At 46.6% G+C, this 27,637-nt stretch overlaps 2 protein-coding genes across 4 annotated transcripts in view; both read right to left on the reverse strand.

The window, feature by feature from the left end:
- Positions 1-3,185, reverse strand: part of LOC146355888 (uncharacterized) — a 74,634-nt gene extending 71,449 nt beyond the window's left edge. Inside the window, exons 1-2 of the mRNA XM_084830640.1 lie at positions 3,109-3,185; positions 30-545 (exon numbers count right to left, since the gene is read on the reverse strand). Of these exons, the coding sequence (XP_084686766.1) occupies positions 30-545; positions 3,109-3,120 (528 nt within the window). The 5' untranslated portion in view covers positions 3,121-3,185. The remainder of the gene's footprint in view (positions 1-29; positions 546-3,108) is intronic.
- A 9,108-nt stretch (positions 3,186-12,293) lies between these two features.
- LOC146355890 (uncharacterized) lies at positions 12,294-25,076 on the reverse strand. 3 transcript variants are annotated; one of them, XM_084830854.1, is made up of 7 exons: positions 25,020-25,076; positions 23,992-24,141; positions 22,507-23,015; positions 22,187-22,313; positions 21,677-21,747; positions 21,186-21,312; positions 12,294-17,351 (listed from the first exon to the last, which is right to left on the reverse strand). In XM_084830854.1, exons 3-7 carry the CDS (start codon positions 22,918-22,920, stop codon positions 16,237-16,239), a joined length of 1,854 nt encoding a protein of 617 aa, XP_084686980.1. In that variant the 5' UTR covers positions 22,921-23,015; positions 23,992-24,141; positions 25,020-25,076; the 3' UTR covers positions 12,294-16,236. The 3 variants fall into 3 exon arrangements, with proteins under 3 accessions (XP_084686980.1, XP_084686978.1, XP_084686979.1); XM_084830852.1 differs by lacking the exon at positions 23,992-24,141 and having other exon boundaries at positions 24,988-25,062; XM_084830853.1 differs by lacking the exon at positions 23,992-24,141 and having other exon boundaries at positions 24,690-25,049.
- Between the last annotated feature and the right edge of the window lie 2,561 nt (positions 25,077-27,637).

Raw genomic sequence — 27,637 nt, forward strand, 5'->3', positions numbered from 1 at the left:
TCTTGTCCCTTTCTGTGAATTGCTCTCACCTGTTGCGCTTCCTGCTTCTCCTCCTCTGCCTGGCTCAGGAGGAAGCCTTCTGCCAGGGCCACTGCCTGGGAACTGGTCTCTGCTCCACACTCTCTCACCCAGCTCGCCATCTCCATGGGCAGGACGGTCAGGAACTGCTCCAGGATCACCAGGTCCAGGATCTGCTTTTTCGTGTGCTGCTCTGGCTTCAGCCACCGACAGGAAAGATCGTGGAGTTGGTGGCAAACCTCTCGAGGCCCCTCAGCCTCCTGGTAGCGGAACTGCCTGAAACGCTGGCGCTGCACGTCTGAGGTGACCACGTCCTCACCCTGGATCTTCTGTACCATTCTGTCCCAGAATTCCCCGCTGCTCCCAGTCTTGTTAGCATCAGGGCCTCTTCGTATTTCAGGGCCAGTTGAGCCTTGCGTGGCCATCTTTGGTTCATGTTCCAAGGAAGCTTGCATGAGGGCCAATGAATCTCTTCTGTCTTCTGTATCTGGACAAAGACTGGTGTATGAAGTAGTGCCACTAAGGCTCTATAAAGGCAAAACATGGTTGCATTAAAGAATATATTTTCAGTGCAAGTCGAGACATGAAGGACTCCAGCTAGTAAGTAGGTCTTGTCCTGGAAGGACTTTGGGGGAGATACTTTATCTGAATAACAGACCAAAGTCCTTTACTTGCCTGAAAGTCAGAAAGGATGACTTTAAAAGGATGCAACTTCCAATTAATGAAGGTGGGTTCGGTTTTCTGGATCTAGCTATATACCATCAGGCCTATTTGCTGACCTCTACTAAATCTTGACCTTTTTTACTCAGATTAGATCTTCTACCTTGGTCAGCGTGGGAATATTCTTGTTTGGAGCCTCTCTTTAAATGGATGGCATTAGGTTCTCGGCATATTAAAGTAGACAGAGCTCCCCGCAAAATTTTGGCAGTTAGAAAAGTTTGGCATATAAGGTCATGTCAATTATAGTTTGATCCATTTTTCCGTGCTAAATTGACTTTATGGGGAAATCCAGATTTAAGAATTGGCAAGAAAATGTTTTTATGGAGGACCTGGACAAATAAAATGATTTTTTACCCTGGATGATGAGTTTTTGTTATTTTCAACTTTGCGAGATCAATTTGATTTGCCTGCTACAGCGGAACGGCAGTATTTGCAATCGAAACATTTGTCCATATCTAGATTCAGTCCTGCTGCTTTTACTGCCTTGGAGTCTTCCTTGCTATTGGAAATACTTATTGAAGCTGATCAGATATATCAACCTATAGATTCATTTTTACAAACATTTATTATCAATGAATAAATATGATACAAGTGGTTTACAGAAGGAATGGAGTGGGGAATTGGAATGTCCTATTTTGTTTAATCAATGGACTGCCATCTTGGCATCTGTACTGGACAGTTCAATAGATCTTCAGTTACGCCTTATTCAGCAAAAACTTTTATTTCAGGTCTACTGGACGCCACAACATCTTTTTAATAAAGACTTGTCAAATTCAGCTAATTGTTGGAGGTGTAATGTGGTCAATGCTTCTCTTATTCATATGTTTTGGAAATAACCTATGGTTGCCTCCTTTGGGGAGGAAATTATTGTATGGATAAATTTTGTATTGGAAAGTTTTAATATTTACTGATGTAACTGTTCTTTTAAATTACTTATCTGCTTCTTAGAATGTAACACATGGTCAGTGTAAATGGATTTTTCACACCCTTTTGGTTGCTAAAAGACTGATACTACGACATTGGAAGGATAAAAGCTCACCATCTATAATGCAATGGACTGAAGACTCAGCAACACTAACATCATTTGAAAGAGTGGTATGTAGGTGTAACATGCAAATGGACATATGTAGGTATTTGGTCTGCTTTTACTGACGTTTGTGTGTAACCTACTATTTTTCCTTTTTCAAATATTGTAATATTTGAAACTGATAATTTTAATATATATTACTGTATTTTTATTTTGTTTTATTTTGTTCTTCATTTTTATTTATTTTGGTTTTGTTTTCTGTTTGTTTTGTTAAAAGTCACAATAAAAAAATTGGGGGGAAAACGTTTTCTATGATGTTGTGAGGTATGCTGCCTCAGCAGATGGAGGCTCCATTCCTAAGCAGGAGCTGCCTCACTGGAACAGAGCAAAATTTCTCATCCTGCTTCCACAGAGACCAGAAATGTTGTGTCCAACAGAAACTGGGATTCACCACTTGTGCTCTGTTGAATTTGCTTTTTTTGTCCAGGATTTTTAGCATCTGTTTTTCATTCTCTTTTATTCTCCCCCTCCCTCATTTACTTTATTATTTATTTATTATCAGCCTTCTCCTCCTTCTCAAAAGAACTCCTCTCCAGCTGCCTCTCTCTGCTGGCCTGCATCACAGGGTTGGCCCAAGATTTTTTGCTGTGTTTAGTACAAAATCCCAGAAACCCTCTCCTCTCTGCCCCCCCAAAACCAGCAGTAAAATGTCAATAGTAGTCAATTACATAAACAAACAAACAAACAAAAAATGCTCCCCTTTCAGGGCTCCCCAAATCCACTGCCTCATGGGAGGGCATGGCGGGGCACCTCGCCTCCCTCCACCCAGCTTTGTCTGCTTTGGTCAGTCCGGCAAATCCACTAGAGAACGAGGGGTGCATCTCAGCCGTATGCAGAACCGCATCAGGCAACCGAAATTTGCGTGGGGGGAGCAGTGCCCGATTAACGGTGGAAATGTTTTACTCAACGCAGAGCGGCTTAAAATCAGTGAATCGGTTTGATAAATTGGCTCAGCGTTGCAGACCACTTCAAACCTCCTCCCCGCCACCCCCGCTTGCCAAATCAAAGGGGCCTCCTGGTGCGCTGAACGGAGGAAAGAGTGATGCTCCCTGACATTGTGGGGGGGGGGGATCCGAAGTGCATCAGCGGCACGGATCCCCCCTGCGAGGGGCGAAATAGGAGAGGGCCCAGCTGCCTTCTCTGATGCAAAATCAGATCCAGCTGGCACGCTGGGGGTTGAATTTGGGCGTCTCCCCCCACCTGATTGCTCCCCCTCCCCCGCCCCTCCCCCGCAGCCCAGGGACCCCCTGCCTCCCAATGCACACGGCAGGGGGGGTCCTCACCTGCTCCCACATAGGGGGCACCGGTGCAGCACCCGGAGGAAGCTCCGAAGCCGCTTTCTTCTGGAGGAAGAAGGCGAGACAGGAAGTGCCTGGGGGGAGTGCATTTCCTGTGGAGAGCACGGCCCCTCCCCCAATCCCCTTCCTCTCTAGGAATGTGGTTCAGTCCCTTTAACCCTTCGATGGCAAAGTGACATGTCCCCAAGCCGGCCCCTGAACACATCTGGCACTGCGCCACCTTGGCTTGTGGCTTCCCCTCAGGCGTTGCTGGCAATGATTTCTCTTCTCTGTTCTGGTCATTCTCTCTTCTTGCTGAATGAATCTGTTCAGCCAGCGGGTGTTTTGTTTTGGGTTGTAAAACGCTGTCCTTCCTGTTCTTGCCAGGAGGCTCCAAAGGTCACAGGAGCGTCAACAAGGCGGCTCAGGACACTGGAACCTTAATGGGTCTGGGGGAGAAAGCCACAGTTCCATCCTGGGTGTGTCTGCTCACAAGTATGGCCCATTCAGGCCCATGGCGCTTAAGGCAAAGGTGTCCCCAACCAGTCGTGTCCGACTCTAGGGTGCGGTGCTCATCCCCGTTTCTAAGCCCAAGAGCCAGCGCTGTCCGAAGACGCTTCCGTGGCCATGTGGCCGGCATGACTGAACACCGAGGTGCACGGAACGCTGTTACCTTTCTCGCCGGGGCGGTGCCTATTTATCTACTTGCAATTTCTTGCTTTCGAACTGCTAGGTTGGCAGGAGCTGGGACTGAAGACGGGAGCTCACTCCGTCACGCAGCACTCGGGTCTCAAACTGCTGTCCTGCCGACCTTCCGGTCTGCAGTTCAGCGTCTTAACGGCTTACTCCCCGATAAAATGTCTATCACAGCCTTCCCCAAGGCTTCCCCTGTCGCAGCTGGAGCCAGCTGGAAGCCAATATGGTGATGGCAGAGCCTGACTGGCACCTTGTCACTTTGGGGCTAAAAGGCCTGATTCTAACTGGTGATTACAGTTACTGGACTAAAACCACCTTGAATTGCTGGGTTTTAGCTGATTTGATACACAGTGAGCGAAATACTTTGAAAACCAATGACAGAAGGACTTGTTAACTAGCTGGTCTTTTCTTCTGCCTAGAAAAGAGATAAAGGCAAACATTTAAAACATGGTACGCGCAAGGAGATACAGGACTTTTAGCTTTGCCTTGCCTTGCGCAGCTTTTGTGACAGGGAGACCTTTTAACATTTAAAGATTGGGTATACCTGAATTTTTATGACACTCCTGAGAGGAAAAGAGAAGAATGATGGAGGCTGTCTTGTGGTAGGTTCTCAGACGCCCACCCTTGAATAACCCACAATGGGGAGGGAAGAAAGACCGGAGGAGGGAGGGGGAGGAGCTGTATGTTAAGGTTTTAAGAAACCTTTTTACACAAGTTCTGTCTTGCAAGTATTTTGTGTAGATTCTATTTCAAGTAACTGCATTTGGAATCCACCTCTCACTTAAGGCTTCAGGGTAAACTAGAAGTGACCCTCTTTGGGGTACATTGTATAGGTAGAAGGAATGGCTGCAGAATCAGCAGGCCTCAAATACAACTGATCTTTAATTCAGCACACACAGAAGTGGCCATTTAGCAGAAGCTCCACCAGCTGTTGCTACTCCCAGCTCTACAGGAGCTGCCAAGGTTAAAAACAATAACTAAGCCACAGTGCCCCCCACCCCAGTATACATAATATTCCCCCCCCCCCACCCAGCTATCATAATCTTCGACCAATGAGGAGGTACCCTTTCACAGAACAGTTTCTGCACTTGACTAGTAGGTGTAGCTTGCTCAGATGACTTCCTTTCAGTAACTGCCATAGGTAAGGAAGGAGTATTGCTCCCATCACTTAGCGGTTCTGGTGCTTCAGCTGGTGGTGAAAGAAACACATCAGTTCCAGATAGATCTTCAGCAGCTACCTCTGCTGATGACAACCCACTCTGGCCAGAACGCCTTCTCAACTGGTCAACATGGCGATGCCACATTGACCCACCTGCACACTGGACCTTGTATGACACAGGTCCAGTGACCTCAATGATAGAGGAAGGAACCCACCTCAGTCCAGCACCATAGTTCCTAGCAAACACCTGATCTTGTGGGGCAAATGAATGGAGAGTAGGAGCTAACAAGGCAGCATCCAGAGCTTGTTCCTGTTTGCTTTGTAAGCCTTCAGCTAAATCTGGGTGGAGACAGTCAAGGCAAGTTTTTAGACGCTGCCCCATAAATAACTCTGCAGGACTGACTCCTGTTGTTACACGAGGAGTAACATGCTGAGCAATGAGAAACCTGGCAAGGCGTGTTGGCCAGTCTCCTCCCACAATAGGCTTCAGGGCATCTTTTGTTGTCTGCACCATCCATTCAGCTTGGCCATTTGCTGGGGACGACGAGGTGCAATGGTGACAGCCCAAATAAGGTTATTGTCTGCAAATGTTTTAAATTCAGCAGATGTAAAAGCAGTCCCATTGTCTGAGACTATAGTATCAGGCAACCCATGGGTTGAAAAGAAATGGTGCAGTGCTGTGATTGTTGCAGCAGCTGTTTGTGATGGCACTAAGGCTACTTCAAGCCATTTCGAGTAAGAATCTACCACAAATAAGAGGTTTTTTCCTTGAAATGGTTGTGCAAAATCAATACGCATTCTTGACCAAGGCTTCTTTGTCACTTCCCATGGAAAGATAGGTGCCCTTGGTGGATTGTGCCTAGTGGCTTGACAAGTACGAGCCAGTACAGGATCTCGAGCAGTCAGCCTAGCAATCTGATCAGCCTGAAGAGGTGGGTCAGGAAGGGCTTCGAGCATCAAGACCTCTAGTGGAGGAGGTACAACAAATTCTGGAATTTGAAGTGGTACCCGACTCAATCCATCGGCATTAGCTATTACCTTTCCTGGCTTGCAGACAAGTGTATAATCATAAGCATTGAGCAGAATGCTCCAACCCTGCATGCAGGGTGACAGTGTGCAGGGAATAGGCTTACCAGGAGAGAAGATTCCTAGAAGAGGCTTGTGGTCTGTGCGGATTTCAAAAGTATAGCCATAGAGATAGTGGAACTTTTTGACTCCTGAAATAACAGCTGAGGCTTCTCTGTCAATTTGTGCAAAGTTCCTTTCAGTGGATGGTGTAGTCCTTGAATAATAAGCAGTTGGTGCCTCTGTACCATCTGGAAATTTGTGGCTTAGCACAGCACCAACTCCGTAAGAAGAAGCATCAGCAGTAAGGATTAGTTTTGTTTTGTTTTTTCATCATAAGGTACAAGCACAGAATTTGAACTCAACCAGTGTTTGACATTCTGGAAAGCATTCTCAGGCTGGCTGGTCCATTTCCATGGAACTCTTTTTACCAGCAAGTGATGCAGTGGCTCAGCAATGGTAGGCTTTTGTGGAAGAAACACATAGTAGAAATCTGGATGAGACAGATTATCTAGATCCATTTCAATCTGGCTTCAGACCCGGTTATAGGACAGAAACAGCTTTGGTCACCTTGGTGGATGACCTACGCTGGGAACTACACAGGGGGAGTGTGTCCCTGTTGGTTCTGCTGGACCTCTCAGCGGCTTTCGATACTATTGACCATGGTATCCTTCTGGGCCGCCTCACTGGGATGGGACTTGGAGGCACTGTTTTGCAGTGGCTCCATTCCTTCTTGGAGGGGCGGACCCAGAAGGTGGTGCTGGGGGACTTCTGTTCGAATCCCTGGTCATTGGCTTGTGGAGTCCCTCGGGGTTCTGTTTTGTCCCCCATGCTATTTAACATATACATGAAACCACTGGGAGAGGTTGTCCGGGGTTTGGGGGTTTGGTGTCACCAGTACGCTGATGACACCCAACTCTGCTTTTCCTTCCCATCTAATTCCAAGGAAGCGGTCGGGGTGCTGAACCAGTGTCTTTCGGCAGTAATGGACTGGATGAGGGCAAACAAATTGAAACTTAATCCAGACAAGACAGAGGTGCTCCTGGTCAGTCGAAAGGTAGATCAGGGAATAGGGATACAGCTTGTGCTGGATGGGGTTACGCTCCCCCTGAAGACACAGGTTCGCAGCTCGGGTGTACTTCTGAATTGAGCCCTGAGCCTGGATGCCCAGGTTTCAGCGGTGGCCAGGAGTGCATTTGCACAGTTGAAGCTAGTGCGCCAACTGCGCCTGTTCCTTGAGATGTCTGACTTGGCCACAGTAACACATGCCTTAGTTACATCCCATTTGGATTACTGTAACGCATTCTACGTGGGGCTGCCTCAGAAGAGTGTTCAGAAACTTCAGCTGGTTCAAAGAGCTGCTGCCAGACTGCTGACTGGGGCTGGTTACAGGGAGCATACAACTCCCCTGTTAAAACAGTTTCACTGGCTCCCAGTCTGTTTCCGGGCGCAATTCAAGGTGCTGGTCATGTCCTCTAAAGCCCTATATGGGTCGGGTCCAGGTTATCTGAAAGACCGTATTCTCCCCTATGAGACTATTCGTGCCCTGAGATCTTCAGGGGAAGCCCTTCTCACCGTCCCACCACCATCACAGGCACGCCTGGTGGGAACGCGGGACATGGCCTTCTCGGTGGCTGCCCCAAGGCTCTGGAACTCCCTTCCCAGGGAGGCAAGAGTGGTACTGTGAAAATGTGACGGATGGATACTATTTTTCTTGTTGCCTTTTAATGTTTTGATATTTTTACAATTTTAATATTGATGATTTAATTATATTTTAAGTTTTGTACACTTGTATTTATATTTCTATTTATAGGTTTTAATGGTATAAGTTTTAATGTTGTAAAGCCGCCTTGAGTCCCAGTATTGGGGAAAAGGCGGGATATAAATAAATAGAGAGAGAGAGAGACATTGAGAAGTCCCAAGAAGGCTTGAAGTTCCTGCTTTGTTTTTTGAGCAGGTGCATTGTAAATTGCACGTAGTTTTTGTGAGTGGGGTGAATGCCAGAAGCATCAATATGATAGTCCAGAAGTGCTATGCTGGGGGTTCTAATTTCACATTTCTCCTTTTTTTACATGAAAGCTGGATGTGTCAAAACGATGTGCAGCTCACAAACAATCAATCTGTAGGAATAATGTTTGATGTCATGGGGGTCTTAGAACCTCTGAATGAGGTGGACGTTAGAAGCTGTGCAGTGGCCAGATCTGTAAAAGAGCTGGGTGTGAATCTATCAGAAGCACCAGTAGAAGGTACCACAAAGAAACATCTGGAACAGCTGCTCTTGAAATATGCAAGTGTGTTCTCACAAAATAATAAAGAAACTGGGAGATATGATAGAGTGTACCATGAGATTATGCTGAAGTCAGGGAGTGTGCCAGTGAAACAACCTTCTTGGCAGATTCCTTTCGTTTATCAGACTACCGTGAAGGAAAAGCTAGCTCCCATGTTGGAAGATGGCCTGATGGAGCATTCAGCATCACCCTGGGCATCTCCAATAGTAACTGTAAAAAAGCCTAATGGAGATTTGAGAATTTGTGTTGACTACAGAAGATTAAATAAACAAACTGTTCAAGACAGTTACCAATTCCTAACATGGCAGACATGCTGGATAAAATATCAGGGGCAAGCTTTTTCAGGAGCTTTGATTTAGCATCAGGATATCATCAAATTTAAGTGGCTGACAGGGCAAAAACTGCCTTTGTCACACCCTATGGTCTTTTTCAGTTTTGCAGAATGCCTTATGAATGCTCTGAGTACCTTTCAAAGGGTAAATGACCCTTTGTTATAATTGGGAGTGTTAAAAACAGAAGACATTCGATGATTTTATGTGTTTCCATAAAACATGGGAAGAACATTTGTTGGGTTTGGAAAAAAATTCTAACACTTTTCAAAGAATCTGGATTTAAATTGGCAGGTAACAAGTGCCAGTTTGCAAGGAGTTGCATAACTTTTTTAGGACACATTGTCAGTGAGAATGGGTTGGAGCCCCATCTACAAAAACTGGATGTAATACAAAATTGGAAGGTACCAGAAGACTTGGAAGAGGTGCAGAGATTCCTGGGACTTTGTGGATTCTATAGATTTGTAAATAACTTTGCACAAAGGACAGCGCCAGTGTATCAGCTCTTGAAAAATAACTTTGTGTGGGATCCAGAGCATCAAAAAGCATTTGATTCATTAAAAGATAGATTGCTTAACTACGCAATCCTTAAATTCCCAGATTCTCTCCATCCATTTACTGTAACCTGTGATGCTTCAAAGGTTGCTGTTGGATTTGCACTGGAACAAATAGATGACCAAGTTAGATGGAGACCAGTGGCGTTTGTTGGTTGGAAACTGAATAAGAAAGAAACCAAGTAGTTAGCAACTGTACTGGAGTGTTTGGCTATGAAGCGTCAGGACATTTGGGATATGAAAAGACATTTGACTGGGTATCAGAAATATTTTTTTTTTGTCTGGGCCTCACAACAGATGTTAAAAACTGGATTCAGTCATGCATGGTATGTCAACAAAAGAAAGCACCACCAAACGGAAATCAGTATTTGCTGGTAGCGTATGGCACCTTTTCAAAATTTGTTGTGGTCCAACTGCTGAAAAACAAAAGGACTGAGAAAGTGATGGATGCAATCATGAAATATGTGGTGTTGCAGTTTGGCCCACCAAATTGCATTTGTAATGATCAAGGGAAGGAGTTTGAGTCATGGTTGCTGCACGAAGTGTACCGACAACTACAGATAACCAAAGTAAGGACGAGTATTGTGCATGCAAGTAATGGCAGCATAGAGGGAATGAATCACACAATTGATTTTATGCTTAGACTTTTTGTAAGTGAAGACCAGAGAGATTGGGATCTTAAGGTTCCATTTGTTGTTTTTGCATATAATTCCAGCAGACGTTTTCCAATCCACTATTCTCCTTATTAAATTATTTTTGGACTTTGTAAACTCATGCTTCCATGTGGTTTGCTTTTTAAGCAGTCAAGACAGGCAGAGCCTGTGCCACCAAGTCATGTGAATGATTTAGCACAAACTTATCTGAATGACTTGGGGACTGCTTTTAAGGAAGTTGAAGAACAGATGAGAAGAAAATGACCATGTTATACACAAGATGCTAGAGAAAAATGGCATTTTCCCATTCAAGAAGGGGAACCTACACAACTGGAAAAAAGAGTCAGGAAGAAACCCCACACTTACATCTTTTTGGAGGGGGCCTTATACAGTAATTAAGAAACTGAGTAATTTATCCTACCTGATACAGAAGGGAGCATTTCGCCCCTTTGTACTACACATGCAACTGCTACAACAACTGACTAAAAGGAAAATGCAACTGTCCACAGCAGATAGTGAGCCACAGTGCAAAGAGAATGCTGAGCAGGAAAAGGACGAGGTACCCCAACAAGCACCGGAAACATCTCATTAGGGGCCTGTGGTCGAAGAGGAATTGTCAGGTGGACCTGCAACTCAGAACTACTGCTTTTGGATGACATCAGGACCACAACAGAAATATCTGACTCTGATACGGTTTCCTTGCATTCTGAAGACCCTGATACCAGGGAAACCATTTCCTGAAGTCCATATAGAACTCGAGTTGGGAGACAAATGCAAAAACCTATCTGGTTAGCAGATTATACAAATGCTGAAATATTTGTGTATTATGAGTTATTTTAGAGGTGGGAAGTTGTAACGTTTAGAGTAAGTACCACCTCCAGCCAAAAGGGAATGTTGTTCTGCTTATCCCTTAACTTTAACTTTATCCCTTAGTCCTTCAAGAAGCTTTTCTTAGGAGAGCTATATGCTGCAAAGTAGCTTGCAGTGAACTAATAAACCATATTCAATAAAGCAAGTATTACAGAACTGTACTTTCTTGCCTGAATCTCAATTTGTGGGGTGTTCCCTGAGGCAGGCAATAAAACAGTGAAGCTCTGCAAAGACATTTTCTTTGCTTTCTTGCAAGCAATGACACAAGCTAAGCTGTTCGTCTTTCTTGGCCACAGGGAGACAAGAGGGTCCCGCAGCTCAGCGGTAGATGTGCACATTGTAGCTGGACACAGCAGCATGCAGGCAGAGGCACCTCACCTGCCAAATTCCAACGAACCAACAAGGCCACCTGCTTTTCATCTGCCAGGGAAGAGAAACAGGCTGAGTCTGCACATCCACAGCATTGTGGAATCTGGACCCCGCTTTTAGAGTTGCGCAAGCAGTTGAAGAGAGGGAGCACGGCCTAGAGGCAGAGCACATATTTCGCATGCAGAAGGTCTCACCAGTGGCGCTCTCAGACAGGCCTTCGGGTAGAAGTCCAGGAGAATGAGCAGGAGGGACCCCAAACGCAGCACGCCTGGCTTGCCGCATCTTGGAGTAAGTGAAATAACGCCCCTTAACAATCTGAAGTGGGCAGGGGCGTAAGACCTTTAAGCCCAGGTTGTGTGTGTGCGCGTGGGGGCATAGAGCATAGAAGTTAGGAGACTAAAATTATTTAACTGAAACACTGGGTCGCATATTCAATCACTGGCATCTCCAGTTAAAAAAAGAACAAGATAGCAGGTGGCGGGACAAAGATTTCTCTTTGTCTGAGGCTCTGGGGGGCTAACTGCCATTCAAAACAGAAAATATTGGTCTAGACAGACACATACTCTGATCTGGTATAATGCAGATTCTTATGTCCCTGACGCTGGTCTCTGCATGAACCAGCTAGGTGGCCATTCTCCTGTCCCTGATCAGGTGGTCATGGTCTCACCCTCTTCCACCCTGCAACCTCTTGCTTTTCCCTCCCCAAGAATCCAATCATTCCCCCACCCTGCCTTAATCTCACAGATGCTGCCTCTTTGCGCCAGCCTCCGACTCCTCTCTGCACCAACGACATTCAGAGAGATTTCACTTTATAGATGGGTGGGGCAGTAAGGCATGCTCCAAGGTCCCTTTCTTTTTTCTCTCTCTCTCTCTCTCCCCCCCCCTTCTCTCTACAGTAGTGACATTTTTCCCTTTCCCCCTGATTTCACCCTTCTTCTCTAGGAACCCGATCTGAAGTGTTCAGTTAGCCAGAGTTGGTGGCATCCTCATTGGTTTTACTCCTGTTAAAATAAGTTTTATCGATATGTTACCTTGCCTAATTGCTTTCTATGTTTTTGTTTATTGTTGTTGTATTGTATTATATTGGTGTTGGTGGCCTTGAGCAACATTTGTGGGGAAAAATGCTTAATAGAAATACTTAAATAAATAACTTGCTGAGATCATGAATGTGACTTGTGTTAAGGAAATATCCAAAGCAGGTTAGGTTGAACAGTCAGAAATTTATTAAAGCACATCACGGCAGTGGGAGAGGCAGACAAAACTGTGTCTCACTAGAAACAGGATGCTTTTATACAGACTGAAAGTTGGAGAACAAAGAAAATACACTACACATATTCAGGAGCTAATTTAATTCAGCAACAGTCTTATCAGCACAGCTGCATTCTTACCTTTAGGGATGAGCTACTTTGGTGGATAGGAATTTCCTGCTTATAATGGGCATGTTACAATTACCTTTTCATGGTCAGACACATAAACATTCTCCTAATCCCATCAGGCACCTTCCCTGAACCAAACTACTTACAAGGCCTAATCAGGCCTACCTTCACACTTGCTTAGGGGAAAAATCACAGTGCTACCACAAAAAATGTATTTCAGCCATAGACAAAAGCTTTAAGTCTCATTTACTTCCCTGAAATTGCCTTGCATTATCCGCTTAGCTCTCATCCTAAAAAGTGCTGGGCTTCAGCTGGATTTTTCCCTAAAGGTGCAATCCTATGCAGGTTTAGACAGAAAAAAAGATGTATAACTCTCAGCATTCCCTAGGAGGACTTTGGGCAAAAGCGGGGCTTGGGCTGTGGGGGGAGCTCCTTGCTCAGGTGTGAGCCTCCACAGGTACCTGACAGTGCTGACTCTTGATTTTACTGCTGCTATTCACTGAAGCTGAATCCAGATGTAGATAAACTGGCTAATGGCTGTCAAAGTGGGTGACACAGGAGAAGTGGGACTGCCTGTCCTAGAGACCAGGAGGGTTCCTGTTTGTTTGCTTATTTCTCAGATGTATATACTACTTTCTACAGAGGTAGCAAAGCAATGAACATAAAGTGTGAAATGCCATCAAAGCAGCAATAAAATATCACAATAAAACACAATAGCTAATCAACAGTAAAACTGCTCATTCTACTGTGCCCTAGAGAGCATTGCTGGCTGGGTCACGCTTTGGGGAAAGCCCGTGTGCAGGTCTTAAGACTTCGAAAAGAGCAATCTTATGGCTCCCAGATAGCAGCTGGGGGACCATAGGATAGTTCGGATGCCTGGAGCCGAGGTTGGAGACACTGCTCAGGCGTCGGACTCAGGGGTCTGAGCTCTCTTCCCCCTCCCCCTTGTAGCCAGCACAGAAAGAACCACAAAGACAACCTTGGAGAGGAGAGAAAGGGGGCAGTTCTGGGGGGGGGGACTGGGGAGGCTGGCTTACGAAGAATCCTCCGGCCTCCCCAGCCTCCTTCCCTCCTGTTCCGCAGAGCCCCAGCTAGACGGGCAAAATATCCCGTCTAGCAAAAATGCAGATCGCCTCCATCCTCCTCCCACTCTGCAAAGGACGCCTGCCAGCCTCCGAGTCCAGAGGCTGATGGGCATCCTGATAGGGTTGCCTCCTAAACGTCTGAACTCTGGGGGCAGGTCTAATGACAGGAGGTAAAGCTTTCCAGACGGTGGGTGCAGCAACGCTAAGGGCTTTACTGCAAGTGCTCCTGAGGTGAACCTCAGGATCATTTGGCACCCTCAGAATGCCGCCTCTGATGATGGCAGAGATCAGGCAGGGACAGAACGGGGGAGGTGATTGCTAGGGCGTTTTCCCACCCTTGCTCCTGGAGAGGCAGATGGCGTCGTTATTGTGCTTCCCCCCGCTCCACCCCAAGCAGTTGCCTGTGATGACAGATGTGATGACAGATGCAAGCTTTCCTGGAAGAATGAGGCCTGGCCTGTATCGCCCAGTAACCCCCGCAGTGGACTATCAAAATAGTCTGGCCGCCTTCAAAGATGTTTCAAAAGCTCCATTCTCTGCAGAATGAACTAGCTTCAGAGAGCAGATGACACTTGGGTGGCCACAACGGTACGGGCACAATCCAAAAGCGCTGGTTGAGGCTGGTCATGTGCCACAATGAATGACAGCACAGTTGAAGCACAGCATGGGTGCCCACCAGGGCCTCCGAAACATCTCAGCCAGTGGAGGCTGGTGGCTCCAATTTCAGTGAGCAGTGAATCCATTAGTCCCAACCAGCCAGAACTCTAAAAGAGCTATCCAAGGTGCTGAACTCTAACCCAAAATGCGTTCAGCCCCTTGGGCAGCTCCTTTGCTATTTTGTAAGATGTGGTGTCTATCTATGAATGTTTTGCTTTTGTTATTTGCACATATGCATTCGATATTGAAATATATTTTTCTTCTTCTTTAAAAATTAAATGTTTATTAAAGAGATTTACAACCCAGGAAAACTTAACAGAGGAAATCCACCCCACCCCACTATCTGGGAGTATCTAGGACCTGGAAGTTATTACTCACTATGTACAAATGTATGAGGAAAAAATACGTAACTTTTAAGTTTCTTTGTTGACTTAGCTTCATCTTATGTTACATGGCTCATCTGCCATTCATTAATACAGTACACTCTTGAAACTTGTTCCATGCTGAATTTCTATGCTGTCTTCCCTGTGTGAGTTAACAAATGAGAAGTCAGATGCTTCTTCTGACTGAAGGGTGGGGCGGGGGGGGTTGCTTATATGGGGGATGCTACCAAGTGAATGAAAGGGGGAGGCGAAATGCTGATATGGGGTATGGACAGCTGCCTGTCAAAACCTGACTTCCTGGAGCTGAGGCACAAGTCACAGTAAAACCTTTGACTGCAGTAATTCTAGTTATTAGCTATAAAACTTTACAGTCCCGAAAAAGATCCACAGTTAACGGATTACAGCGTAGTTCCTTGACAAGAATCAGTTCATGAGCATCACAACAAAAGACCCAAACAGCATTGGGTTCAGCACACAAAATAAATCCAAATAAGTTCAGAGTTCCAATGAAACCGGGAAGGTTTGCACATTATCTAACTGTTGCTTCCAGCAAAGTCTACTGCTGGTTGTTCTGGGTTAAATACATGGAAGGGGCCACTAAAGATCAGTATTGAACATGCGATTCTGGCAGGGAAACCTGGCTCTCAGGCGGTTGCTGTGCCTCATCGGATGCCTGTCAGGGTGGAAACTGAGCCCATAGAGCCCCAGAGCAGTCCTGATTCTGAGGAAGAGCAACCACCCGTGGGAGAGGAGCTCGCTCATCTCTCACAGGCACAGCGGCAGGGAGAGATTCCTCCTGCCTGCATTCCTGAGATAGTGACCCTGGCAGCGAGAGAGCGGGGGAGGGGGCCTTGCTGGACGCTCGGCGCAGACGCAGGGAGCGGCACCAGATGGAAGGCGTGGAGAGGAGGCACTGTGCCCGCTTGGCGCTAAAACAACGGTCGCGTTCCAAGGGCCCAAGGGTAAGAGGGAGGACCTCTCCATAGCCCATAAGTTCAGAGTCTTCCCGCCCTCCTCCTTCAAACGGGGACCAACTGCCTTACCTGGAGCTTAGACTACTCTGCTATCTTTCCCCAGTGCTATTCCTTGCTTAGTCTTTGATGATTAGCATCTGAAAGTCATTAAGTTGTAAAAGGAATAAAGCCTTGGAAAGAATCCTTTTCATCTGTGTCTTGAGTTGGCTATTGGAGGGGACTGTAAGAGGCAGCTAGGGCGCTCCTGACAGCGCCTCTGAAATGCCCTTGTGCATGTATTACAGGCCTCCCTAGCTGACGACACACTAAAGGAGATACCCCCAAAGCTCCCTTTCCTTCAGAGACCCCCTCCTACTGCCCTGTTCCTACAGAAGATGTCCCCAGTTGAGAAGCAGGGGTCTCTGTCAAGGACTCCCAGCTGTAGAAGATAGGCTGTATCAGTGTCCTGCGTCTCACCCCCTCCCAGCACGTAAGACGGTGGGAGGCCTGGGAGAACTGAGTTCTCAGGCACCTGGCTTCCTATGGCTGGGCCTGACTCTGCAGTGTCCTGGTCGGACTCAAAATTGGTGTCACAGGCAAGAACTCCTCCTGAACTGGAATAAAGCCTCACACTGCATTATACGGGGGTCAGGAACTTATCACTGAAGCTCTTTTCATGCTCCAAACACTGATATGGTTACTCCCTTTTGTGAGTTCTTTGATGTCGAGTGAGAGTTTGCTTATGATTGAAGCTCTTTCCACACTCCAAACAATGATATGGTTTCTCCCTTTTGTGTGTTCTTTGATGAGAATTGAGATGTGTGTTCTGACTGAAACTCTTTCCACACTCCAAACACTGATATGGTTTCTCCCCCGTGTGAGTTCTTTGATGACAAATAAGTTGTGCATTCTGACTGAAGCTCTTTCCACACTCTGAACAATGATACGGTTTCTCCCCTGTGTGTGTTCTTTCATGTTGAGTAAGTGTTCTCTTCTCACTGAAGCTTTTTCCACATTCCAAACACTGATATGGTTTCTCCCCTGTGTGAGTTCTCACGTGTTGAGTGAGAGCTTGTTTCTGATTGAAGCTCTTTTCACACTCCAAACACTGATATGGTTTCTCCCCTGTGTGAGTTCTTTTGTGTTGAGTGAGAGTTTCTTTCCGATTGAAGCTCTTTCCACACTCCAAACAATTATATGGTTTCTCCGTTGTGTGAGTTCTTTGATGACAAGTGAGATGTGTACTCTGACTGAAGCTCTTTCCACACTCCAAACAATAATATGGTTTCTCCCCTGTATGGGTTCTTTGATGACAAGTGAGATGTGTACTCTGATTGAAGCTCTTCCCACACTCCAGACAACGATATGGTTTCTCCCCTGTGTGAAATCTTTGATGAGAAGAGAAAGATGTTTTCTGACTGAAGCTCTTTCTATCCTCCAAACATTCATATGCTTTCTCCTGTGTGTGAGTTCTTTGATTACGACAGAGATGTACTTTCGTTCTAAAACTTTTTCCACACTCCAGGCATTCATGTGGTTTTTTCAATGAGTGACTTTTGAAATGCGCTTTATTGTATAATTCAGAACTGAAAGCTTTCCTTCGCATATGGCACCTGTTCTTTTCCTGTCCTTTCTGTATTTCTTCTTGGATTGTGATATCTTGGTAGCCATTGCCCTCAGAAGCAAAGGAATTATTATTCCAATTCTGATTTGCTTCAATTTTATTTCTCTGCTGTTTGCTATTTTTACATCTGTCTTTTTTTGGTGACATCCCGCGTGGTTCTCCCTTATTCTCCACTTCCCACCTGTCACCTTTGGGAATGAAGACAAGAAACCAGAGTTAGCAACAGAATCTCAGTTAAAGGAAGAAGTGATAAGACTTAGATGGGCACTGGTTACCAGTTGTTTTCCGGGCCAAATTCAAGGTGTTGGTTTTGACCTTTAAAACCCTATATGGTTCTGGCCCAGCCTATCTTAAGGAGCGCCTCCAGCAGCACCAGACAGGCCGCTTAACAAGATCAGCCTCGGATGGCCTTCTCTCTGTCCCATCAGCCAGGACAGCTAGACTGGTGGAGACGAGGGAGAGGGCCTTTTCTGTGGTGGCCCCCACCCTGTGGAACTCCCTCCTTAGGGAACTCCGCCATGCCCCCTCTTTAATGAGCTTCTGTCGTGCATTAAAAATGTGGTTGTTCAGGCAGGCATTTGGGGTGGGTTAGGGTATTTTAGAAAATGTTTTTATTGTAGAATTTTATTGTTTTAAACTGTTTTATTGTATGCTGTGAATCGCCCAGAGTGGCTGGGTGACCAGCCAGATGGGCGATTAATAAATTTAATAATTAATAATTAATAAAAATAAATTACCTTGTGTTTAACTGCCCTGTTGACTGGCATTAACTGACTGTTGGTGCAGTACAATGCATTGGACTGGGCCAATAGAGGCCTGAGTTCAGCTTTCAGCTGAGAAATTGTATTTATTATGTCTTTCTGGGCCAGTTACTCTCTCTCAGCCTAATCAACCTCACAGGCTGGTTATCAGGTACTGCAGAGCAAGTACTTCAGAAATCCAATAACATTTGGCAGACACGGACTTGGTCACCTTAACAAACCCTTGCCTGTGCCAAGGTGGGCAAAGTAATGGCAAAGTCATCTTACCTAATAGCCCTAAAGGTCACATACACAAGGTCAGATCTGACATTACCAAGTTAATCAAAAGTGCTCATATTCAGAAAGCCTTGGGAGGAGCAAGCACAACGCTACTCATACAGGCATATACCAGCCCTGTAGTGACCTCCCTGAGACAAGTCAATTACCAGCTCAGGTGCTAGATCAGGAATTTCTTAACCTTTCAGGAAAGAACCAATCTTCTATAGCTGCAGGCTTAATAGCTCCTTGGCTGAGCACCCATCCCAAATCGCCCACTGCTATATTTGAGATGGCTCTGGCAAGAAATTGCCCGAGCCCCATTACTTTCAGCCCAGAACAGCTCTCGTCACTACCTGGGAATCTTGCTGCAGCTCCTTTATGGCTTTGTAATATCAGATATGGCAAGCTTTCTGCCTTTGAACATCTTGTGGAAATTGGATTGGATTTTTATCCAGAGTTTCGTGCCCTCTGTGTGCCGACTTAGTACACTGGTTTCATTTGTCACATTTGAACCAGTATCATCCTGGGTCCCAGCTACCGAAACCATCTTGGTTTCCTGGGACACCCACTGCTTTTCAAAGCATGGAAACCCCCAAGCTCTGTTGTGCCCAGAAAGAGAGGAGCAGGTCTCTTTTCCATCCCTCCACCCCAGCCAAGGAGGATGTAATCAGGGTGCCTTGGTGTGAAGAGAGACTGCAGTTTCAGAGAAACAGACTAAGAGAGAAACAGCTGGGTTTGGGTTCAGAACACTAACTGCATTCTGGGGTGCTGGCTGCCTCCCTAGAAACCTCCCTCTCTGGCTTCAGTCCAGCTGATCTGTCAGGCTTCTGGGATTCAGTGTTTCCTCAATGATGTGATGACTGGATGCTCATTACTGTTTTGACTATGTTGTAGCTTTCCAACATTTTGAATGGATGCCTCACCTCTGTTTGCTCCTTTGGGGATTGTTGTTAAATGGAAAGGCAGGGTGTGACAAAATCAATACAAAACTGTGTTTGTATTCATGTGCGTATATGTTTGCTGTATTAAATAGAATCCAGGTAAGTTAGGGTTAATGGTATGGCAGACAATGAGTGAGAGGTGGGAGGGGCTTGTGTGTGTGTGTGTGCGCGCGCGCATGGGAGGAGACTGAGTTTATAAAAGGCAGGAGCAGAAGGTTGGTTGGTTGGTTGGTTGGATAGAGATCGGGCCTTAGGGTTGATGAAGCTACATCTAGATAGTGGGGTTGTGGGAATAGGAGTCAAAAGGGATAGAGTAGGCAAGGTAAGACTGAGAACTGAGTGATGAATTATAAGATTTTTTAATTATTTATTAATTGAATTTCTTAACCGCCCAACTGGCTGGTCACCCGGCCACTCTGGGCGATGTACAACTGTACGATTTAAAACAGTAAAACTATACATTAAAATATTATTTAAAAATACCCTAACCCACCCCAAATGCCTGCCTGAATAACCAAGTTTTCAGTGCATGGCAGAAGCTCATTAAATAGGATGCATGGCAGAGTTCCCTAGGGAGGGAGTTCCACAGAGTGGGGGCCACCACAGAGAAGGCCCTCTCCCTCATCCTCACCAGCCTAGCTGTCCTGGCTGATGGGACAGAGAGAAGGCCATCCGAGGCTGATCCTGTTAAGCGGCCTATCTGGTGTTGCTGGAGGTGCTCCTTGAGATAGGCTGGGCTGGAACTGTATAGGGTTTTAAAGGTCAAAACCAACACCTTGAATTTGGCCCGGAAAAAAACTGGTAACCAGTGCAACTCCTTCAGCACCGGAATGATATGATCACGCAAGCAACTGCCTTTAATCAGGAGAGCCGCCATGTTCTGCACCAGCTGCAGCTTCCGGGAACATCTCTTGTATTAAATAAACTTCAATTTGTTTGTTTTAAAATTATAGAATCCCATGTCTTGTTCATCTTTCTGCACTACCAATAGTGTCCATATTTCCTGGGTCCTTCTCCTGGTTGCTGTAAAGGGAACCAATTAGGCACATTGGGTGTCTCTTTTCCCTGGTGAATTTAGGGGCTAAAGCTTGTGGGACAGTGGGCACTGCTGTCCCAAAATGAAGGCAGATGTTCCTGAGGGCCTTTAGTACATCACAAGTGGTGGGTATTGTCACAAGCGGTCAGGGACCGTCACACAGGGTTATGTTTTTGTAAATAAAAATAAACAAGTATTGGTAGACTGAAAGAAGGGATCTAGAGGTGCTGAAATATTCAATCAAACCCCATGTGAGCCCTGCAGGGGAGGCCTTCAACTATGCCATGAAAACATGCCCATTCTGTGCTGCCTTTCCCAAATCAGTGTTTTGCTGCTGCTGGTTTGGGGGATTCTGAGCTGTGTTAGCGCACCTTGTGAAAATGTCTGTGGTATGTTTGAGGTCTGTGTCTTTAACCTGTCATCTTAAAATACTGTTTAATCATTTGATTGTTTTAATATGACTTCATGTAAGGGTCCCCAACACAGTGCCCCACTCTCTTGCCCCCTTCAAAATTCTGTTTTTACTTAGAAACCCGGAAAACATTTGTGTGCCAGGGTCTCCTTCCTGTTCCTCAACCTGCTGCTGTTCCGCTGTTCAGTGGGCAGGAAGAGAAGGAAAGCGTTTCTTCCTGGCTCTACTCAATCTTCTTCCACCCGCACAGACCTTTCTCTCTCTTTCACCACTCCCACCCTCTTGTCTCTCTTTCTCTCCCCCTGTTCTTCACCTCATGGTTCCACCTCCCCCTCCTCCCCTCTAGCCTCGTTATTTCTCCCCTCCCCAGAACCTCTTTTGACTAGCCAGGCCCCCATGGTAGCCATTATGTGACTAGCCACGTCCTCCATGGGAGCCTTTTTGTGGTGGTGCCCACAATTCCAAATGTGCTCACAGTTGGAGACCCCCGACATAATGTAGCTTATTTTCTTTTTGCACATCATCATCTCCGGACTATGGTAATATTGTTTTTCCCATTATTATTGCTTTTGGAACCTGATTTTAACATTAATCATGGATACAGGGAGCCTTACCGAGAGAGACCACGATCCCACGAGTCTCCTCCATGATTTGCCTGTGCAGGGCTCTCTGGCCAGGATCCAGCAGTGCCCACTCCTCCTCCGTGACGCAAACAACAACCTCCTCAAAAGTCACCAGACCCTGGAGGAAAAAAAAGAAAATGTTTCCTACTCAAGGTTAGCATAAAGTGACCTGGCTGGGCGTTATACTGCAGGATTGAAACCTGCTGGCTGTGAAAACCAGTTGCTGGGGGGAAAACAGCAAGAAACAGCTACGGCCTTCCTGTCCTGCTCGTGAGCTTCCCAAGAGGCATCTGGTTGGCCACTGTGAGAAACAGGATGCTGGACTAGACGGGCCTTTGGTCCCATCCAGCAGGGCTCTCTGTAGGATCTTAGCCTGGCCAGAAGGAAATAGAGAGATATTCATTCACATCCTGGGAGGTGAGCAGCAGACAGAAGTACCCAGTTTGCTCCCAGCCTGTCTCCCCAGTGATCCTTCCACCTACCTGACCCAGTTCCTCTCCACCACAAAGTAAAAGAGATGGCAGAGCACTCCTTGCCGGTGTCATTCCAGCCCCTGCAAGAAACAAAGATGATGGGAGGCCAGTAGCACATGGTGCCTCAGAGAGTGAGATTACAGTCCTAACCTCCTGGGAAGTAAACTCCTTGGAGCACAAGAGGACTGGCTTCCCAGTCAATTGCCCCAGAAGTCATGCAAATCTAAGAACACCTGGGCATTACAAGACGTCTCATCTTGAATTTCCATTTTGAGAGTTTAGTTGGGTAAAAATGCGTATGTCCTGATTTGGACTCTTGGCCACAAATCAAACTTTTAGTTTCCATGTATAAATTCACCAAGTGTTGAAAATTAAACATAATTCTGAATTATAGAGGAGGCGGGAGACAAGCATCTACCCACAAAAAACATGGGGGAACACAAAAGCGACCAAAGATCTCTTCCATACTCCTGAGAGTGAGAGCAGCTTGAAATACGACCATCCCAAATTAATCCTTACCCTTCAAGGTGGCACCTTCATCACCCTCCTTGTTGATTCCCTTTCGTGGGGGGCTCTGACTGGTGTCTGATGGAGCCTTCTCTGCTGTGGGGAAATCAGGTCCCACTTCTGCAAGCAGACTCTGAACCTGAAACAGCAATGGAGATCCAAGACATGGAAGGAGAGGAAGGATTAGAAAAGGAATGAGAGAGGCAAAAATGTTGAGAGCGAGGTATGGGACATCTCTCCTCAGATAATTTCCAGAAGGGGTTGGGCAATTATTAGAGAGTTTTTGGATATCCTAACTCACATTCCTGACCCCTTGGATGAAATGCTCTCACCTGCTGCTCTTCTGGCTTCCTGTCCTCTGCCTGGCTCAGGAGGAAGCCTTCTGCCAGGGCCACTGCCTGGGAACTGGTCTCCGCTCCACATTCTCTCACCCAGCTCACCATCTCCCCTGGCAGGATGGTCAGGAACTGCTCCAGGATCACCAGGTCCAGTATCTGCTTTTTTGTGTGTCGCTCTGGCTTCAGCCACCGACGGCAAAGAGCGTGGAGTTGGTGGCAAACCTCTCGGGGCCCCTCAGCCTCCTGGAAGCGGAACTGCCTGAAACGCTGGCACTGCACGTCTGAGCCAACCATGTTCTCACCCAGGTCCTCCTGCACCATTATTTCCCAGAATTCTCCACTTCTCCTGGTCTTAATGGCATCAAGGTCTCCTTGTGGTTTGGGGTAGCCGGAGTGCTGCTCGGCCATCTTTGATCCAAGGAAGCCTCCAAGGGGGCCAAAGAAAGTCTTCGCTCTTCTGTATCTGGGCAAAGACTGCCATATGAGGCAGCACTACTAGGGCTCTGTAAAGAGAGGACATGGTTCTGTTAAAGAATTATTATACCATCAGGACAAGATGAAATGTGCAAGACTCCAGCTAGTAAGCAGGTCTTGTCCCGGAAGGAAAGGCAGGCGAATGACAAGGCTCCAAGAGAGACTAGAGAGTTGGGGAGGATCCTTCATCTAAGAGCAACAGATCAAAGTCTTCCCTTTGCCTGAGAATCAGAATTTGCTCAAGAGTCAGATGTCTTATCCCCTTCCCCATCTCTTGGCCTTCCCTTGAGGCCTTAATCCTTTCTTCATCCAAGCCCCAGCCACCCATCCTCTCTGTGACACCTTCTGCTCTTCTCCTTAAGCCTCGCTTTCATTAACCCACCATAAAACTAGATTAAATTAACGCTTTGTCATTTAAAGAAATCTTTGTTGATTTAAATTTTTTTAAAATATCAATGTATTAATCAGCCAAATTCACATAAGCACAGAAAGTTGGATGAATAAATAGCTTTTTCCTTTACTTTAGGCAGACTTGTAGTTAAAACACAGCATTTCTCCCTGATTTTCTGAAGTACACTTCCTCAGCAAACGGAGGCTCCATTCCTAAATATCATAGCTAGGAGCTGCCTTACTGGAACAGAGCAAAAGTTCTCACGGGACGGTGTCCTAGCTTGAAGGACCCCATAAGATTTGTGCCCTGGAGAAACTGGGATTTGCCGCTTGTGCTCTGTTGAAGTTTGCTGTTTTCCTGTTGAGGTTTCTTAACATCTCTCTTTTATTGTCTTTTATTTTCCCGCTCCCCATTTATTTATTTATTAGCAGCCTTCTCCTCCTCTGCAGGATTTCCTCACAGGGCTGGCCCAAGATGCTGCCTTTAGCAAAAACTGCCACAACTACCTCTCCCCTCAGCCGTCCATAGCAGGAGATATTTATAGTAGTCATTTAAATAACTAAGAATCTGCTCCCCTTTCAGGGGTCCCCACATCAGCTGCCTCCTGGGAGGGCCGGCCTTGTGGGCCCCCTCGTCTCCCTCCGCCCACCTTTGTTTGCTTGTGTCAGTCCCGCCAGTCCAGTAGAGTACAAGGGGAGCGTCTCAGCCCCATGCAGAATTGCATCAGGAGACCCACATTTGCAGAGGAGGGGTGGGAGCACAGCCTGATTATAGGTGGAAGGCTTTTAGTCAATGCAGAGCAGCTTAATCAGAGAATCAGTTTGAAGAATTGGCTCTGCCACTTCAACCCTCCCCACCAGCCCTCCATCTCCCAAATCAAAGGGGCTGCTGGAGCAAAGAGTGACGCTCCCTGACAATTGGGGGGGGGGGGAATCCCAAGCGGATCACCCACACAGGTCACTTCTTTGAGGGGTGAAATGGGGTGAGGCTCCTATTCCCCTCCATGATGCAAATTCAGATCTTCCTCTGACTAAAAAAAATGCTGCCCTTTCAGGGCTCCCCACATCAGCTGCCTCGTGGGAGGGCCGGTCTTGGTGGGGCCCCCCGTCTCCCTCCGCCCACCTTCGTTTGCTTTTGGCAGTCCGGCCAGTCCAGCAGAGAACGAGGGATGCATCTCAGCCCCATGCAGAACGGCACCAGGGGACCCTCATTTGCAAAGGGGGGAGCAGTGCCTGATTAAAGGGGCCATTTACGTTAGTTAACGTAGCGCAGTTTAATCAGTTTGATAATCTGACTCAGTGTTGCAGTTTACCTTGAAATCTCCTCCTCGCCCCCCCTTTGCCAAATCAAAGCGGCCTCCTGCTCTGCAGAACGGAGGAAAGGGTGAACTTCCGTGACATTATGGGGGAGCCCCAAGCGGATCAGCGCGCCGGTCACCTCTCTATGGGGTAGAATGTGGGGAGGGTCGAGTTCCCCTCCGTAACACGAAACCAGATCCCCCTCTGACATCCTGGGGGCTGAATTTGGGCATCTCCTCCTCCGGGTCTTCTTGCCCCCTACGTCCCTCCCCCTTCACCCCAATGCACAAGGCGGGGGGGGGGACCTCTCACCTGGTCCCCCAAAGGAGACACCGATGCAGCACCCGGAGGAAGCTCAAAGTCCTCTGTCCTCCGGCGGAAGAAGGCGGGACAGGAAGGGCGTTTGCGGGGAAAGTGCTTTTCCTGAGGACAGGGCTGCTCCATACCTCCCGAAATCCCCATCCTCTCCAAGAATCTCAGTCTCTCCCTTCAGCCTTCAGATGGCCAAGCAACGAGATCCTTTCCTGCATCTCCCCAAGCAGGACCAGGGAAACATCTTGCATTGCACCACACTGGCTTCCTCAGGGTGCTGCTGGCAGCAATTTCTCTCTCCTGTTCTGGACATTTTCTCTTCTTGCGGAATGGGTCTGTTCAACCAGTTTGTGTTTAGTTTTTGGCTGCAAAGCTTTGCCCTCCGTTTAGCGGCTGTTCTGGTCAGGAGGGTCAAAAGGTCTCAGCAGCTTCAACGAGTCAGCCCAGGACAGTGAAACACTTGCCAGCTACGGTGCCAGCCTTACTCAGAAGTAAGACCCATTCCGTTCAATGAGGCTTACTCCCCGGCAAATGTGTATAACAGCCTTCCACAGGGGCCCCCTGTCACAACTAGAGCCAGTATGTTGGACGGCAGAGCCCGACTGGCAACTCCTCACTTTGGGGCTAAAAGGCCTGATCCTAATTGGTGCTTGGAGTTACTGCCCTGAAAACCACCTTGAATTGTTGGGTCTTCGCAGTTTTGATGCACTGTGAGTGAAATGCTTTTGAAAAACAAGGGCAGAAGTACTTGTTAACGAGCAGGACTTTCCTTCCGCCTTGGAGATGAACATTTCAGGCATTGTGGGGCCAGGGAGATATAGGATCTTTTGCAGCTTGTGACACAGGGAGATCCTCTTTAAATTTAAGTTTGCTTATACCTAATATTTTATGACACTCTTGAGAGGAAAAGAATAAGGGAAGCTGCCTTGTGGCAGATTCTTGGACACCTACTTCTGAGTAACCCACAATAGGGGAGGAAAGAAAGACCGGAGGAGGGAGGGGGCAGGAGCTGTATATTGGGGTTAAAAAAAGCCAAAACCTTTTTACACAAGTATTGTCTTGCAAGTATTTTGTGTAGATCGTATTTGAAGTAACTGCATTTGGAATCCACCTCTTATTTAAGGCATAAGAGTAAACTAGAAGTGACCCGCTTTGGGGTATAAAACATTAAGGGTGCAATCCTATGCAGGTTTAGACAGAAAAATGTCCTACAACTCCCAGCATTTGCTGGGAGTTGTAGGACTTTTTTCTGTCTAAACCTGCATAGGATTGTGCCCTAAATTAGATTCCTGGGCAGGGGTCCTGAAGTTTAGACAGCCTGGAATCTCCCCCAAAACATTAAAATGCACACATCCCCCAGGATGTCACACACACACCGCCCTGCACCTCATCTGTGCCAAGCTAGCCAGACAGGGGAACTTAACACAATGGACCTCTTCCACTCAATCCCCTCCACACAGCACACATTTTTCCAAGCCCTGCCCTGACTCTCCCAAAGTGCAACTGCAGATTTGGATGATAACAAATGTAGCATTATAGCCTACAAATGTAATATATTCTTCCTGGTCAGGAGAAACTGCCATAGTCTCCCTCTCTGTTTTCCCTTCAGTTCTTCAGAGCGGTTCATTATTGGGTCAGAGGGTGGAGTGTTAATTTGTGCATGGGTTTTTAATTTATTTTTGTGTTTGTGCAAATGATCACTAAATCTCCCATTTCTGGATCTACAGCTTAGTATTTTCTTGATGTGCTTTTTAAAGAAAATTTATAGACCACCTTTCAGAGTAGGAACCCGCCCAAGGCAGCATACATCATATATAATAAAAATCATATAAAAACAGTGTGATAATAAAAGCAGCAGAAGTTCCAAAAACCGCCAACATTAGTGTCAGACAGACCCTACATGACAATTGCAGCTATCACCCATTTTGATAAATCATAATCAGGGGAAGGCCAGAGTAAAGAAGTCTTCAGGGTAGTCTTAAAAGCCTTCAGTGATGGCTCTGGTAGACGCCTGATGGCAATATATTCCAGAGGTGTGGGGTCACTGCAAAAAAGGCCCTCTCTTGTGTACTCACCCACCCAACTGCCCTCAAAGGTGTGCAAGTGAGACGGGCCTCTCTTGCTGATCTCACAGTGCAGGCAGGCTGATAAGGGTGATGGTGGCCCTTCAAGTAATTTGGTCCCAAACTATGTAAAACTTTAAAAGTCAAAACCAGAACTTTAAATTTGGTGTGGAAACACACCAGCAGCTAGTGCAGCATAGGCATTCTATGACCTGATGACCTCACCCCCCACCAGCATTTGGGTGGCTGCATTCTGCACCAGCTGAAGTTTCTAGACCATCTTCAATCTCAGCCACATGTACAGCACATTGCAGTAGTTCAGCCTGGATGTCACTAGTCCATGGATAACCTAGGCTAGGTCTATCCCCTCCAGATAGAGCTGCAGCTGCTGTACCAGCCTAAGCTGGTAAAACACACTCTTGGATACTACAGTCACCTGGGCTTCCCGAATTAGGAGGATTCCCAGACCATGCAGTTGGTCTTTTAGGGGGAGTGCAAGTCCATTTAAGACAAGCTGTAAACCTCCATCCAGAGTTGTTGTTTTCCCAACCCACGGTACCTCTATCTTGTCTGTATGAAGTGTTAGC

The sequence above is a fragment of the Heloderma suspectum genome, chromosome 2 (assembly GCF_057233095.1).
Source record: "Heloderma suspectum isolate Gila_16-S chromosome 2, 16-S_ref, whole genome shotgun sequence".
Classification (NCBI taxonomy): domain Eukaryota; kingdom Metazoa; phylum Chordata; class Lepidosauria; order Squamata; family Helodermatidae; genus Heloderma; species Heloderma suspectum.